This window comes from Squalius cephalus, assembly GCF_949319135.1.
Source record: "Squalius cephalus genome assembly, chromosome: 17".
NCBI lineage: Eukaryota > Metazoa > Chordata > Actinopteri > Cypriniformes > Leuciscidae > Squalius > Squalius cephalus.
Window position 1 is genome coordinate 20,867,473 of NC_137138.1, and position 18,118 is coordinate 20,885,590.

Genomic DNA, 18,118 nt, shown 5'->3' on the forward strand with positions numbered 1-18,118 from the left:
TCAAGACAATCTCCTGAATATATACACTCACCTAAAGGATTATTAGGAACACCATACTAATACTGTGTTTGACCCCCTTTCGCCTTCAGAACTGCCTTAATTCTACGTGGCATTGATTCAACAAGGTGCTGAAAGCATTCTTTCAGAAATGTTGGCCCATATTGATAGGATAGCATCTTGCAGTTGATGGAGATTTGTGGGATGCACATCCAGGGCACGAAGCTCCCGTTCCACCACATCCCAAAGATGCTCTATTGGGTTGAGATCTGGTGACTGTGGGGGCCATTTTAGTACAGTGAACTCATTGTCATGTTCAAGAAACCAATTTGAAATGATTCGAGCTTTGTGACATGGTGCATTATCCTGCTGGAAGTAGCCATCAGAGGATGGGTACATGGTGGTCATAAAGGGATGGACATGGTCAGAAACAATGCTCAGGTAGGCCGTGGCATTTAAACGATGCCCAATTGGCACTAAGGGGCCTAAAGTGTGCCAAGAAAACATCCCCCACACCATTACACCACCACCACCAGCCTGCACAGTGGTAACAAGGCATGATGGATCCATGTTCTCATTCTGTTTTCGCCAAATTCTGACTCTACCATCTGAATGTCTCAACAGAAATCGAGACTCATCAGACCAGGCAACATTTTTCCAGTCTTCAACTGTCCAATTTTGGTGAGCTTGTGCAAATTGTAGCCTCTTTTTCCTATTTGTAGTGGAGATGAGTGGTACCCGGTGGGGTCTTCTGCTGTTGTAGCCCATCCGCCTCAAGGTTGTGCGTGTTGTGGCTTCACAAATGCTTTGCTGCATACCTCGGTTGTAACGAGTGGTTATTTCAGTCAAAGTTGCTCTTCTATCAGCTTGAATCAGTCGGCCCATTCTCCTCTGACCTCTAGCATCAACAAGGCATTTTCGCCCACAGGACTGCCGCATACTGGATGTTTTTCCCTTTTCACACCATTCTTTGTAAACCCTAGAAATGGTTGTGCATGAAAATCCCAGTAACTGAGCAGATTGTGAAATACTCAGACCGGCCCGTCTGGCACCAACAACCATGCCACGCTCAAAATTGCTTAAATCAACTTTCTTTCCCATTCTGACATTCAGTTTGGAGTTCAGGAGATTGTCTTGACCAGGACCACACCCCTAAATGCATTGAAGCAACTGCCATGTGATTGGTTGATTAGATAATTGCATTAATGAGAAATTGAACAGGTGTTCCTAATCCTTTAGGTGAGTGTATATATATATATAATCATTTACATGCTAAACTCGTATATTACAATTTAAAAGTAAATACACATTGTTATGTCATTTCATTCATAAGACTGTAGAAAGCAGTTTTGTTTTCTAAGAAAGGAAATATAATAAACTGGGTTAAGAAATCTAGGATGTGTACATTACATGCAAAACATAAATAGATACATTTGTTATAATAACTTGATTTACCTGATTTAGCACAGTTTCAGGTTGCATTTTGTTCTCGTGTCAGATGAAGTGATTGACAGATTTACGTTTGTATCTTATCAGTGATTATTTAAGTAAAGCAAAAGCTTCTATGTAGATTAAAAACGAGGGCTGTTCCATTCTCACAATTTAAGTTTCCTACTGCCTTCCATTTCAATTCCAGTAAAAAGATGAACCTGTCATGAGATGAATTGTGTGCGTGCATGCGAAGGAGTCCTAGTGTGTAACTTGTGTGTCTGACAAGTTTCATTTTCAGAAGAGCCTTTGCTCAGCACAAAACCGTGTATCGTGCATATTGACAAAAAAGGAGCGAAAAGCTCTTAGTGATAATTGGAACTGCCCTGCCACTGTGCAGCAGGGGTCAGAGCGGAGAAACCAGAGGGCCGAATTCAAAATGTGTGTGCCTTCACACATTCCAATAGGTTTGCAGCAGTCCAAAAGTCATTTCTAACAAGACTCATTCATGGTGCTGAATAGAGTGCTTCAGGAATGAGTCCTAAAACCTGGAATTAAGTTAGCATTTTTGCACTTCTCATTCCATTTACCCAAAGTCAGTGGGGTTTTAGTTAAATGCCTAAAATAAACTCTGTGGTTAACAAAAGCTCAAGATATTTTCATGTTTTATTCTACAGCACAAAATACATCAGTAATACCCCCTTGAGATTTAATTTTTATTTTATTTTTGGTTAAATGGACTGCAGAGGTTGACATTAAACGTCTTCACTGCAAACATCTACTCACTAGTCCGCTTTTACAGCCTTGCGTTCATAATCGCGCTCTTGCAAACTATTCTAACTTGTAGATTTTAAATAAAGACTGAAAGAGTTGTTGGAAGCCTAATGGTGGTGATGTTGAAGTCATACAACCATGGTGTAGTTTGTTTTTCGCATACGTTTAGCTTTTTTATTTAGGCTTCAAAATTCAGTTGTGTTCTTTTGTGAAGGTTTTCTTGATGAACAAAACATTTAAGAATCATGAACTTTTTTTTGGTGACAGAGCTTATTTACCACAATAATCCAAAAGCCAATGGAAAAATCCAATTGTGTTTTTTGTCAAGGGAACCGGGGTGATGCTATCTTCCGGGTTGGCCTACAAAAATACACCATCACTCTATAGGGGACCAAAGGTTGTAACAACACCAAGAGCACTGGCATTAACAGTGGTCCATATTTCAAACAATGTCCACTGAATAGCATCTGCAGAACATGTACATGTACACTTGGCAAACTTACCAAATAGCTACATTTTGAAGAAATCATTTAGTGAAAATGTACAAAGGTGTACATCACTGGATTGTGTATTCTCTGTGCCTGAGAATTCATGACAAGTCCGTGGCCACGTCAGTACAGCTCCAACTCCTGCACTTGATGGGATGTGTAAAGTCTACTGAAAAGACCCATTCCTCTTGCCAAATGAAGTGAACCTCTTTCATCAGGATCAATATATGCCTGAGATTCTGCCAGGCCGGGAATCATAAATCTAGCTTGCAGTGAGAAGGAAAGCGAGCGAGAAGGAGAGAGAGAGGGTAGATGGGGAAGGGAGGATGAGAGAGACGACGGCTCCTCTTAGTCTAATGGAGGACGGTTCAAAAGTTTAACGTGCCGGCCACCCGCTCGCGTCTTTATAACCTCTTTGAGTCATTGTGTGCGGGTGAGGGCCGATCACATCGATGGCCATTAAACCAAATGTGGGGCTGGTCTGGGGTTGGGTGGGTGGGGGGTAGTGGATGCATTAGGGAAATTGGTCCTGGCTGCCTGAGACGGCATATACTGTACTGAAGTAATTACAGTTGCTGGAGGGATGCTGAGGCCAGATAGTGTGTGTGTGTATTTGTGTGTGTGTGTGTGTGTGTTTGTATGCATGCGTGTCCGGAATAGTCTGCCGCAGAGGGTCCATGCCCCGCCCTTCCGTCTCCCCCAGCAAAGCGGCTGCCAACGGGATAGGGCTGGGGCTTTATTGATGAGATGGATGAGAAGGGAGATAGGGGTAGAGAGACAGATGGGGCTTGTGTCCAGGCCATGGCAGTGCTGGGGAGCCTGCGCTCAGGGATGCCGCCAGCGTGGCCAGCCTCCACCGATCAGGAGCCGCAAGAGCCCCAGCGCTGATGATGATGATGATGATGCGCACCCATAGAGGATCTGAGCTCGGCTGAGGCATCTCAAGAGACACCCACCTGCAGGATGGGACTCACCTGCTTCAAGTCCTGGAAGTACAACAGTGCTGCACAGAAAGGTGAGCGAGTGCTTCTCTGCTTCCCACTGGTGTGTGACATATGTGATGACCTGAGTGTGTGAACTTGATGTAGATGTAGCATGCACTAATATAATCTGGATTCAACATTACATTAGTATGGAATCGGATAGAGAGATGTCGATCAAAATTGATGTATTATTCACACTTCACAGTATGTTTAAAACAAGCAGTTCAACCTCAAAGACATAGTTTCTTGGAGTTTCTGGGTCAGGCGATTATTTCAAGTGTTGGAAGGGAAGCAGAACATGAAGGACGGACCCCATGCCGTGTTGACCGAGATTTCACTTGCGAATGCATTAAAAGCAAGAAGCGACAGGTATATAGCCAGTTTGGCTTTATGTGTGGGAGGGGCACTAAAATAATGAAAATAATGAGCTTGAAAAGACTCAGATGAGACAAGCAAGCAGAGTGACTGAGAATGTTTGGGACGGACTCCGAATCGATGTAATTTGCAGAGTAACTTAGGAGACAAAGGATAGATAACCTCCCTTTAAATACTGGGTTTAAAACCTTTGGACGAGGAACAGCTCTGCTACTATGTTTACCTGTTGCATGATATACTAGGTACAAGTATTTACTGCCACTTAGAAGAATGCAAACTATTAGATTTGTTTTTAACGCCAAGTTAGCATCAGGGCTATTTACATGGCAAACACAAGGTCAATATCACAATCCATACAATTTGTATTATTATATAAAACATTTCAACTTGACATAAGATTGAAAATTTAAAATACATTTGGTTTATACATTCTAAAACATTTCATGTAAACATGTTTCTGAATAAAAGCGTTTTCTAGCAGTATCATCAAAATTACAGTTCAACAGAATGTTTAACAGTCAAAGGAACTTGACACAAGAGACATAAAAGAGGTACTTTGCCAATCATTAATAGATTAATAGTGCAAACTATTAGGTAAGTCATGACCATGAGTGAAAAATGTCCATCAAATTCATGAAAACACGGAGAAAGACTATGCTGTTGTTTTCTGCCGTATAACCACTTAAGGAAGCACTTACCATTCTTTCAATTACTGAGTTGTCAAACAGAGTACCAAACCCCCCTGCCGCTCTTTGTTCCTGTCTATTGAACATATCATGTCAGTGAGCCAACTACTTCTTCTCTCCAAGTACTTACCTTGAGCCTGTTAAAGGAATATATACAAAAAGAAAATTCTTTCATATTTACTCTCACTCTCTACTTATTTCCTTAAGTGTAACACAAAAGGAGATGTCAGTCAGAATGTTAATGCAGCTCTTTTCCATATGCTCACAGTGAATGGGAAAGGACGCTGCTCAACTCAAAAAGCACAATATAATACAACTTTTCCCATGGTTGCTTTGCATGAGAAACAGTCTTCAGATCAGTTTTAGAAGACGAGAAATATAGCACACTACTTTTATGGTACTTTTAAGGTGCTTTATTGTAATTTCTGGAGTTTGAAAAAGTTCTTCACTTTTGTCATACTGAAGAGAAAAATGGGAACATCTCCCTTTGTGTTCCATGGAAAAAAAGGGAGTGTCATATAAGACATGATATGAGTGAACCAACCCTATAACTGTGACGGTCACTGCTCTGAATCTGTGAAATGCTCTTTTATGGCATTTCAATACTCTCCTTTTAATATCATTATTGCTCAGGCCAGATTCGACGAGCGCTCAGTATTGATAAACCACTTAGCTGGATTTTTACAGCTCTTTCTCGTTACGGAAAGTGTCCTCTTTGGAATTAATTACTGCACTCTACCGGCAAATGTGAGTGGGATCTGGGGCATACTTTAATTGTGACTGAGACCCATCCTGTGATTAATACGGTCTTTAAGAAATACATGAAGGAGAAAAAATGGCAAGAGTTTTTAATTAAATTATGAAAATCAATGCGCTCCTTTCCCCCGTTGAACTCTTGCAGTGCTTAAAGATAAGAAATGGTCATCTGATTCATCTTGGGCTGTCTTCCAGTTATAGCTCACAGATGGAAGCTTGAAGGACACAGTGACCATTAAGGACATAGAGAGATTTTTAACAGTAAAGAGCAATACATACCACTTAACATTAGCCTTACTGCACTCAGAAAACAAGTTTATTTTTTATTGTAATCATTAAAAGCACTTTAAAGGGTTAGTTCACCCAAAAATGAAAATGCTGTCATTAATTACTCACCCTCATATCGTTCCAAATCCGTAAGACCTTCTTTCATCTTTGGAAAGCAAATGAGCTTCAGCAAGAACCAATGAGGTTCATTCTTGTGTTACGCAGCACGTTTGAGCTTCAGTATGAACCAATGAGGTTCAATCTTGTGTTACGCAGCACGTTTGAGCTTCAGTATGAACCAATGAGGTTCAATCTTGTGTTACGCAGCACGTTTGAGCTTCAGTATGAACCAATGAGGTTCGTTCTCAGGCGTCAAAGCAGGTTCGGTTGAGATTCTGTATATGTTCGCTGATCAATGTTTATATGTGAATAAAAGCCTAAATTAAATTTGTTCATCATATAAAGTGATCGAGTCTCATCAGAAAATTTGGACTAAACCGCTCAATTCATATGGATTAGTTTTACAATCTCTTTATGAACTTTTTGAAGCATCAAAGTGGTAGTTGCATAGCTGTCAATGGAGGGACAGAAAGCTCTCAGATTTCATTAAAAGATCTTCATTTGTGTTCCGAAGATGAATGAAAGTCTTATGGGTTTGGAACGACATGAGAGTGAGTAATTAATGACAGAATTTTTGGATGAACTATCCCTTTAACATAAAACATAAATTCACTTCTTAAAAACAAACCTCGTAAATTCAAATCCCAATTTCCCAGTACCCACAGAGCAGCCACAAGATGGGAAAAAACAGTGGCAGTTAATGAGTGTGTGAATTTGTCATGTCGTGCAGGTTGCTGACAAAACCAAGAGGAACATTCCTAGATCTGGAGGCACATGTTCATTCACATGCAGTGAAACAATCAAAACCAAAGACTTATACATATATTCGGTTTCCTTCTTGCAAATACAATACGAGTTTATTGTATTTGTAAGAAGGAAACCGAATATATGTATAAATCTTTGGTCATGTACACACTGTACATTTTCTGACAGTGGTAACCATAGTAACATTCTGGCGCCACTATTTTGAACAAAAATATTACAGTGCAATTTTAACTAAACCATTGACAGAGTCATTATGTTTTGTCCTGTTTCTACAGAGTTGCCATGTCCACATATTATAAGCATTTTGGGTTTGGCACATAAAAAAAAGAGTCAATAATGTCTTTGTCATAACAACTTTGTTCATTACAAAAATAGGACTGATATTTTATGCATGCATGTGTGCATCAGGCTATAGGTCAAGATTATGTTGCTAAATTTGTTTGGAATTCTAAATTAAGTGACTTTTGAGTATTTGGATGATGTGGGATAAACAAATGAACTTTTTCCATTTCCCTCCGTCTCTCATTTAGGAGGAAACAGGGACGTATTGGTTAGTCCTGGCTCATATTTCTTCCTGTCAAACAGCTGTGGTCAGGGGGAGGAGTGGCTGAAGAGCCTAAATAAGGGCATTTGGATACCTTTTACAGGTACACACACACACACACACACACACACACACACACACACACTAGTTTAGGACCTGAACATCTGACTCTGTGGTCTCTGGAAAATCCAGGCCTGAGCGAGTCATTGTCATGATAAAAACATTCAGTGTGACTGCCATACGATGAAACAGCAGATCCAATCAGTCTTCAGGGCTCCAGCCATAGACATAACAACCCACTCACACAATACACACACACATATTCCAGTCATTTCCAAATCATGGGTCATGCATTACACACTCTAATGACTAGTCTCATCACAGACTGCACTTTGTCTACCGTCACAAATCTCACAAAATGCTGAAAAACACATGCCGCTAGAGCTGATGTCATTCAAAACAGCAAATATTGAGAATTTTCCTCATGATTTTGGCTAAAAAACAACACAAACAAGGTTGGCAAGTGTTTTTCAGCCAGTGTCATTAGTTCAAGCGCCATCTCAAGAACTTGTCTCAGTGGTTCATCCATCAGTCTTTTCCTCCTCTATTACTTGCAGCATTATGGAAGTGAGAGCGTGAAGGGTTGTGGGCGGCCGCGGCATGTCCATCTTGGCAGTGTGCCTGGGAATAATAATGTAACAATACACCTTGTTTTTCTCATGAGAGCCATCAAACCCCATCACACCCATACAATCCCATGCAATGAAGTAGTTTTGGGAGTGCAAGACACTAAAACAAATATACAAATATAAATTTTCATAAAGGAAAAAAAATGGATCAATCCCGATCTTCATTCAAATAATTGGGAAACTCAATCTTTTACTCTATTTCCAGTATGGTGCACTTCTGCTGCTAAATTTACAGCCCTATGGCAAAGGAAGTCATGTTTTACAGTCCAAATTGAATGTGATAAGTTAAGAAGGTTACAGGTAGCATGCAATAACACAATGCGACCAGTACAATGAATGACTCGTGAATTTAGTGAATCAAAAACAGATAGCGCAACCAGTGAGGTTTGATTCATGAACAAATTAGGTACTTTTTAGTAAATCCGAAACTCATACCACAGTGTAATCCCATTTACGAACATATGCCCCTTTTAATAACTCAAACAAAAAGACTCGAACACTTTATAACTGAAGCGTCAAATCAATTGTCAGTTTTAATTTTACTTCAGCTGTTATCCACAGACAAGTTTTTTGTGCTGATTATATCTGTTTAATAAATTATATTGAAATATACCCACATTAATCAAAAAATAATACAATTTAATTGTAATTGACAGGCAATCTGACCAATCATAATGCCGGTATTATGTTGCTATCCACCATTTTGTCTGACAAACAGACCAGACAGTAGAGTTGATTAACGTCGGTGGACTTGAACTTGAAAAATGGTTTGTACTGATGTCTTTCCGCGATTGAAATAACATACCTTCTGATGTTCATACGTGTTTATTTTGTGCTATAACTAGTAAAGAGGAAGAGATGCTCAGTTCACTTGGCACTTGAACTGAGGCGCTATAGTGATTTGTCATGACACATTAAAGAGCTACAAAATGGTATTTTTTGTTTGAATTTCTTAACGACAAAATTTGAAAGCTGAGACTGAGACTATTTCATGCCAAACGTAACCTGCTCTATCTTGTCTGTCGGCACGTCGTCAATGTCCTCTTTGCTCTGTGACGTATTTTTCACTGCGTGAGAACATTTACTACGTTTACAGTAAAATGTTTACATGAAAGCAAACCACGCAATTTTCATTATTCTGATTATTTGCAATGATGAGGTTATTTTTATTGCCACTTTTCGCATACCCCACAGCAACTCAGGTACAGTATTAATAGGCGTGTTACTGGCCACTGTTTAAATGAAAATCACATTTCTATAGACGTATTGGAAGGTTATTTTGCGCCGTGATGAACATTGCAATGCCGCTTTAATTGGGTTTGACTACACTACACTGCTTTCTTCGCGTTACTTTTGCTAAAATGGGCTTGCTTGTTTGTTTTTTAATAACAGAAAAGTTATATTTTTGGCAAATGTAAAGGCCCTTTCACACCAAAAGTGAAATGAATAAGCCTCAGGCTGAAGGAAATGCAAATTCACACCTACAGTTGAGGGCGCATCTCAAACTAATCTTTCAGCTCTGCTGCTGAAGAATTTTTAACACGCTTACTTCAGCAAATAAAAAAGAAAAAAAGAATGTGATGTTTATCTAAAGTCATTTTTGCTTATTCGTATTGTTGAATTGGATCATCGAAGATCAGCAGCAAAGACATTGGTTAATAAAGTTTAAATTCATTAAATACATAAAGTATATTTGTGTAATGTAACATTTCATTATTGCAGGTTTGCGTAATATTCTGAGTTTGCATTTTACTGTTTTTATTCATTTTGAGAAATACTAAATGTTTTTGTGCAAGTGAGATAAGTAAATGCATGCACACATTTAATCTAGAACTACAATAACCATCATCAGGGCCGGAGTGGGGCCACTTTTCAGCCCGGGAGTTTCAGGCCCAAGTCCGGCCCACTTTTTCCATGGTGGAATTCCAAATTAGCACTTTTTTAAAATTGGATAAATGAAGCAACAGTTCAGCTCGTACTATTGTGTAGTTAGTATTAATACCATGGGTTAACAAATAATGTAAAGGTTAAATAATAATTCACTTAGACTTTATAAGAAGCATAAGAAGCAATTGCAACTCTGACTTTATAAGCAATTGCGACTTTATTTCACACAATTCTGACTTTATAATTTGCAATTCTGACTTTATAATTTGCAATTCTGACTTTATAACACGTTTTATGATCTTATATCACACAATTCTGACTCTATATCTGGCAGTTCTGACTTTATAAGCAATTGCGACTTTATATCACACAATTCTGACTTTATATCTTGCAGTTCTGACTTTATAAGAAATTGCGACTTTATTTCATACAATTCTGACTTTATATTTCGCAATTCTGACTTTATAACACGTTTTATGACTTTATATCACACAATTCTGACTCTATATCTTGCAGTTCTGACTTTATTAGCAATTGCGACTTTATTTCACGCAGTTCTGATTTTATATCTTGCAATTCTGACTTTATAAGAAGCAATTGCGACTTTATATCACGCAATTCTGACTCTATATCTCACAATTCTTTATAACACGCAATTGCAACTTTATTTCAGGCAATTCTGACTTTATATCTCACAACTCTGAGAAAAAAAGTCAGAATTGCGAGCTGTAAACTCGAGATAAAAAGTCGCAATTATCTTTTAAAATGTTTTATTCTGTGGCGGAAACAAAGCTGCATACCTCCTGGCCTCTTCCTCCCATCCATCCTCCCTGACGCGTACCGTTACGGCCGGCCCAGCTATCAGTAGGCGCCGGCGGAGCCGCGGTAGCCTCCCTGAGAAAACGTTTTGGAAAAGACGGGCTATGGACCCAACCATTTCTATAGGAGGGGAGGGGAGAACTCCCTCACATGGTACAACCCATGCTGAGTTGCGCGCTGTGGTGGCAGAATGCGGAACGTGTGTATCCTAATGTAACTAATGTGACATTGAAATGTTAAAAAAAAAAAAACAAAAAAAAAAAAAAAATTCCTCGACCGGCCCAAAAGTGAAGCGGCCCACCGGGAATACTCCCGATTCTCCCGATTACCCACTCCGGGCCTGACCATCATGTTCACACAGCGCACACAACGCCTCTGCACTTATGATTTCAGGAGAGGTGTCAGTCTATAAATGGAAAAAAAGTAACTTGTGCTTCTTATTTGAGAAAATAACTATAACTAATGTGTTACTTTACTAGTTACTTGAAAAAAAAGTAATCTGATTACGCAACTTGTGTTACTTGAAATGCGTTACCCCCAACACTGATGGTCAGAGTGGTAATAATGCGATTAAGGTGTTTACATGACTGTTATTGCGATTAAAATAGGTGTTTACTATGATTAGAAGTGTAATCACATAAGTTTCATCGAAAGTATTGTGTTTACATGGGGTATTATGAGGGTGCATGTAAATGTATAATGATGTCTGGCATGAAGGCACCATGGCTGGTATTACTGGCCTGGTCCCAGCCTGATCCCAAAAACTTGTCAGACGTAGCAACAGTGACTAAGGGGAATGGGTCTTGTGAAGGGTCAATTGAATAGAGAGCTAGCCCTAGCATGCATTGATTAGGCAATATTATTTATAAAATGACATTGTTTTAATGAAATATAACCCAAACACCCAGTAGACGTTATTTTGCAAAGCTATTGTTTGAGGAAACGTCTGATACTATCCCTGTTAAAACATGCAAATCTGAGCTGAAGGCGAAACTTGAACTGCAGAGTCCATGTTGATGCTTATTTCCCAGGAGAGATTAACATTCCCAATGAATTCCCAACATTACCTCTCCAACATAACTCAACACAGCTCTGGGGCTCCTAAAAGGTGAGAGATGCCCTTCCAGATAATACACAGCCATATTCTCATGCACTGCACACTCACTGGGCCAATGTCTAAGGATCCATTTTAGACTGGGAATCTCATCGGGGGGGCAAGTTACCGGGCACAAATGTATAAAAAGGGTTGGAGGGGTGTGTTCAGCTGTGTCCAATGGAAATGTCTTGGAAGCAGGCCATGTGAGGTACACAGGGACAGAGAGAAAGAAAGGGAGATATAACTGAAAGTGACCATCACAAAGTTCTAGCTCATTTATTTTTAGTCAATTTGTGTTTTGTGGTGTTAATGATTCATGGTGAGGGGGCAGAAAAAGGAAAACCAGACTCCAGCAACCCTCTAGTGGAGTAGCTTAATACAGACAAGACGTTTGGAAAAAAGCAGACAGAAAACTGGCAAAGAAGGAGTAAGTGAAAGATAGTATAAACAATCAACAGCAGGGAATGACACAGCAAGAGAGAGAAAGTGTAACAATGTTTGTAATTCCTCCCTAGTAATTAAGAAGGCAGACTTAATTTAACAGTAAACCAAGGAGGTGCTGACTCACGTCACTGGAAACTTTGGACAATTAAGTACAGACAAACATAACCTCCCCTTCAGAGGCGAACACAGACATGTCTCTGTTGATGTCACTGTCAACAGTGGCATATGACTGAGACGTCCACTTCCAGAGGCGGCGTCAAAGGGAACATCAACTTTATACCAGACTTCTACCCATTTTATTGAAAAGCACCAGGTGGTACATCGGTGAACTCCCGCAGGAAGCAACCGTCACGGTAGAAGAGGTCGAGCACTAAATGGACAACAGTGTGTTCTATCAGGACGTATATTGAACTGGGACAAATTAAACCGGTTGTCTCTTTTTTCCCTGGACTAAGGACACCAAATTGTTTTTGACAAATACTTTGTTGTGATAAAAACCTTTGCTAAGCTTCTGTCCTTCAACTTTGGAACTTTCAGAATTGAAACTGAAGGAATACTTTTTACTGAAATGTGCTGAAAATGAGAGGTGTGCACTTGAACAATGCCTCCTCTTTCAGAATGAGGACTGTCATCTGATTTGGAATGCTGATATATCCGATAAGCATGCATATCTGAGCTGGAGGGTCACTGTTGCACATCAGCGAGAGAGAGAGAGAGAGAGAGAGAGAAAGAGAGAGAGAGAGAGAGAGAGAGAGAGAGCCTCTCTTCGGTGCTAAGCCTTACCTGCTGACAGGAGAGCGAGAGAGAGGGAGGAGGAAGGAGAGAAAGGAACATCCAGTCCTAGACTAAACAAGTTTGTAAAACATGAGCAAAAGGGATTTAGGTTCATTGATGACAATCGTTCGGTGCCAGTTTCAGGATTGCTACTGAGGTCAGGATAGTGGAAGTGTGTTCCAAAAAAAAGACAGACGGATAAAAGAAAAGATGCCTGAAAACAAGCAGACAATCCAGCGGACTGGAAGCTATCTGTCTCACTCTGCTTACAGGAAGATAAAAAGGGTGCTGAGCTTCAGAAGACGTGAGTATTAAATATTAGGCAGGGAGAGGGCACACCATCACACACAGAGGTAGATTTTGGTGCAGTGCAGCAGCAGCAGCGTGCATTAATCCTAAAGGCACTTTTTAGCCGAAAATTATTATTGTTTGATGCATTATGTCCTTTCTCTGCGGACTCAACAGGATATTTGTTTTCACTTTTGAGGTTAACTGCATTTAGAGAGTCCTCTCACTATTTCAGCACATATCCTTTGACAAAATTAGGTGAAAAGCTAAAGGGGTCTGTCACTGATAACTCTATACCTGTATTTTATCATCACAGGTGTGTTTGGTCAAAGGTTGGAGGAGACAGTCCTGTATGAGAGGAGGTATGGGGATCACATGGCTCCTCTGGTGGTAGAGCAGTGTGTCGATTTTATCCGAGAGCATGGGCTCACAGAGGTGGGACTCTTCAGGCAGCCCGGCCAGGCTACGCTGGTTAAAGAGCTGCAGGAAGCTTTTGATGCTGGGGAGAAACCATCTTTTGACAGGTATAAGAGATTGACATTAATCGGTAAATGTACAGCAGAGATAATGTTTAAATCAACATAATGTGCATCTTGAATAAGTAAGTCTTGAATTTTGAAAGTTGTATAGGCCTTACAGATAGACATATCTGTATGAAATGTCATCTATAGACATTTGTACTCCAATGTATGGGCAATGGTGCAAAGTGCAAAAAACACTATTTCCCAAAATACAATTATCTGAATATTTTTTTTTAATTGTAATTCAGTGAATTGCACTGCCTACAATTATAATTTAACTTCATGTTGGACATGGTCAATTTAATGCAACTTATGAATTAAAATGGCGCTGATTCAAGTCAAAATTTTGCCCACCGCTGCAACATACAAAAAAAAAAAAAAAAAAAAAATGGAATGGAATGGAAAAATCATTATGTCTATGGAGAGTCCCCACAAAGATATCAAAACCTAACGTGTGTGTGCGTGTGTGATTATTAGTAAGTAAATAAATTTGTACAAATACTTGTGTAAGTGAATTTACTCTTGTAGTGAATACATGTTTGCTCTCTCAGCAGCACAGATGTCCACACAGTGGCATCTTTGCTGAAGCTATACCTCAGGGAGCTGCCTGAACCTCTTGTGCCATTTTCCCGCTATGAGGAGTTTCTTATATGTGGCAAAAGAATCCCCTCAGACAGAGAAAAGGTATAGTCAACTATCTTACTCACTTCAAAGAAGAGCACGATCCCATTCGTGCTAAGACAATATGATTACATTCTGGACATTTAAGGGCAGACAATAATTTTGTTTCTTATAATCTCATCCTGAACTTCAGGGTTTGCAAGATTTGAAGAGTCTCCTTTATGAGCTGCCTGTAGCAAACTTCAACCTCCTGAAATACATCTGCCAGTAAGATAATTTTGTTTCATCCATTTGTTTTATTTGGTTTTCATTATCTAGATATTGGCATTTGGAGCTTTAACCTAATTTGCCATGAACTGTCTAGTCTTTAGTCATGGCTCACGTCAGATAACACTGCTATGACACATCTTTAACCAGATTCTTAAATGATGTCCAATCATACTCCAATGTCAACAAGATGAGTATCCAGAACTTGGCAACTGTTTTCGGGCCAAATATTCTCCGGCCTAAAGCAGAGGACCCAGAAAGTATCATTGGAGGTGAGCAATATTTAGATGTCGAAAAAAATGGTCTGAGGCAATGGGTTAATGACTTTTCTGAGATTTAGATACATCTTAAAGGTGCATTGTGTAATATTTAGGAGGATCTGTTGACAGAAATACAATATCATATACATAACTATGTTTTCAGTGGTGTATAAAGATCTTACATAATGAACTGTTATGTTTATATTACCTTAGAATAAGCCATTTCTATCTACATACACCGCAGGTCCCCTTACATTGAAATAGCCATTTTGCGCCGACATGTTTCTACAGTAGCCCTAAATGGACAAACGTGTTTCGTCACTATGTTGTTCTTTGTGCAAAGCAGCAAGCTAAAGTCAGAGAATAAAACAATGACACAATGATGAACAAGTAACAATAATAATCGCAATAACATAGTTTTACTGAATAATTACAGTAGCACCTCACTGCAGTACACGAGATCCAGGGGGCGGAGTTGGATCCAGAACTAAGGGGGGGAGATTTAGATATATGTAAGGTGGGATTATTACCTCCCCCTGGATAAATCCTCCCCCTGGATTTCGTGTTCTGCAGTGAGGACCATCTCAATAATTAAGTAAAAATAATTTCTTAATTTATATTTGTAAAGAAACCTCTTAACTGGCTTACTGCTACTCTCTGCTGTCTCAGACGACAACATATTTTCCTGTCGGCCACCGTAACTTCTGTTGGTTACCTCACCACTAGATGTCACTAAAATCACACACTGCACCTTTAAGTTAGTGTATGTGCTCATTTGCTTGTGAGGTCAGATACTTGTGACGCTGTTTGCCACATGGCTGTGGACCACACACTTAAACGTCCCTCTCTCCTACACTAGGGGCAGCAGTTGTGCAACATCTAATGTCTGAACTGATCCGTGAGCACAGCTTGCTCTTCTCCAGAGAGAACTGCAACCCTCCTGAAACATCTTTGCAAGCCGTCCACCAAAAACAAAGACACAGTAACCTTGTGGAATGGGTGCATGAACCACCTTCCCACCAGAGGGAACCTCTGCTTGGCAAAGATCACGTGACCCTTCTAGATCAGACTGTAGCCTGTCCACGGGTAAACTCTCTACCACTAACCACAGAGAGGAGAGCGTCTTTTCAAAGCCCTTGTGAAAAAAACATTAACCATCATCTATCAGACACAGAGAGACAGCTTCAAGATGACTCTTCACCAACCAGTTCTACTCTGATGTATGACAACCTCAGTCAACACAGCTCAGCACAAGAATATCTCCATAAAAGACATGTACCTACACCCTCCACCCCACCACCTGCCTGCCGATCTATGACCAAAGTGCTGGAAGCTGGGGTTGAAATTTGTGTGCAGTCAAGGAGCTGGCCTGACATAGAAGAACCCAGCTGGAGTCCAGAGAGAGCGCTAGGGGAGAGTGGAGGCAGCAGTGAAGTCCAGGATAGTACCTTATCTGTCTATGACAACATAGTTACTGAGGAGCGATATACAGAAGACAAGGAGGCCAAAGGTACTGCCAGCATGGCTGAGAGCAGCAGCTCTTGGTCCTCCTGTGAGATTGCGCCTTTGGAAGGGGGCAGTGGAAGCGGTGGAGCTGAAAGCCCATGCCATGGTTCTCCAGTACAGTTCCCCTCATTCAGAATGGACTCTGGTGAAGAAGACCTTCGCCCTAACTCCCCTGCCTCATCATCTGCTCCCACAGATGCCCCTTTAAGCACCGGCAGCAGTGAAGTCTTTTTGCCAAGTGCTCCTCAAGAGCCCTTAGGTTTTCCAGTCTCCCATGCCATGCAGTGCCTTGTTGCAGGGCTTCGTCAACAGATGACCAGGCAAAAGGCAGAGTATGAAGCAAAAATGAACAGGTAAGATCACATCATCAATTGTCTTTGTACCACAATTGTTTTGTAAGGGAAAATTGCAAATCTCTGGCACTGTCATTACATTAACGCAAAGGCAGAAACCCTGCTCTACTCTACTATAAAGAACTACTGTCCTGAAGAGTTTAGCAGTAATCCTTATCAAACACACTGGAACCAGCAAAATGAAGGTGTTTGGGATGACTTAAAAAATTGCATCCAGGTGTGTTGGAACAGGATTGGGTCTGAACAGTGCAGGAAGGTAGCTCTCCAAGAGCAAGGCTGGATTTGAATGGTTCAGGAAAGTAGCTCACCAGACCCTTCCATTTTAGGTCTCTGAGTCTCTACTAACAAGCTGATGAGTTGAATCAGGTGTATTTGATTAGGAAGATTTTGAAAATGTGCCATGTTGGTGTGCCTGCAGTAACACGGTTGAGAAACACTAGATGAATGAGTGTGCATGAACACAGTAAGTTTACCACATTCTCTTCTCTGTCTTCAGGCTGGAGCAGAGGAACAAGGTACTTCAGGGGGAAGTTGCAGGGCTCCGCTCAACTCTGGAGCAGCAGCGACGCTGGGTCAGTGTGGCCGAGATCAAGATGCGAAATGTAGAGCGAGCCCGTGTAGATGCTGACAGACGGAATGCCACTCTGCAACAGGAGATGGAGCAGTTCTTTGAAACATTCGGCGAGCTTAAAGCAGAGGCCCGGAAAACCAGTCGCATTGTTCAGAGTTTTTGAATTCACGTGCTGTTTGTGATTCACATGCTGTGCAACAAATCTAAGCTTAGCAGCATATGAAAGGTTTCAATGTTTTAGGGCAGTGTTTTCCAACTGTGGTCCTGGAGTACCCCTAATAGTACCGATTTTGGATATCTTCCTCTGATACCCCCATTTCAGAAAGAAGTCAGGGAGTTTCGCAAACCAGCTGCTGAGTTTAATTAGGGAGACATATGTAATGTTGGAACTTAGTACTCCAAGATCAGGGCTGGGAAACACCAGTTTCAGAGTAATAACAGAGTTAAAAACAGGAGTCTGTTTTAGGGCTGTATAAATGAGGATGCATTCCTGAGGGAAAACATTGCCCCACTTTTAAGTACAGTTCTGTTGCCTGAACGACTATATGGACCAGCATGTTCTAAATAATATTAAAGACAATTTTTTGCCATTTAAGTGTTCAAAGACAATGGAATGGACCCAAAAGTAGGATGGTCCTGTGTCATCATGGCCTGCGGATGGATGCCATATTTGAGAAAAGAGATTCTAATGAAATCTTGTCCCTAGGGATGCTCTATGATAAATGAGCTCAGACTTAAAAAGTCTCTGCCCTGGCTTGGGGTCACTGTACACTATGTAATTGAGTACTGTGTAGGTAACACAAGACACTCATACCTTGTACAAAAACAAACTCTTCATA

The 18,118-nt window shown here is 40.5% G+C and overlaps 1 protein-coding gene across 3 annotated transcripts; it reads left to right on the forward strand.

Annotated features, from left to right (window-relative positions):
• Window positions 1–3,650: 3,650 nt before the first annotated feature.
• On the forward strand, window positions 3,651–18,093 carry LOC307144852 (rho GTPase-activating protein 24; the record flags this gene model as incomplete). 3 transcript variants are annotated; one of them, XM_079847503.1, is made up of 8 exons in its annotated part: window positions 3,651–3,702; window positions 7,170–7,286; window positions 13,497–13,704; window positions 14,253–14,385; window positions 14,516–14,589; window positions 14,740–14,861; window positions 15,709–16,708; window positions 17,205–18,093. In XM_079847503.1, the coding sequence occupies 8 exons, from the start codon at window positions 3,651–3,653 to the stop codon at window positions 17,440–17,442; spliced, it is 1,944 nt and encodes a 647-aa protein (XP_079703629.1). In that variant the 3' UTR covers window positions 17,443–18,093. The 3 variants fall into 3 exon arrangements, with proteins under 3 accessions (XP_079703629.1, XP_079703627.1, XP_079703628.1); XM_079847501.1 differs by lacking the exons at window positions 3,651–3,702; window positions 7,170–7,286 and adding an exon at window positions 12,811–13,196; XM_079847502.1 differs by lacking the exons at window positions 3,651–3,702; window positions 7,170–7,286 and adding an exon at window positions 12,952–13,196 and having other exon boundaries at window positions 14,256–14,385.
• Window positions 18,094–18,118: the final 25 nt, after the last annotated feature.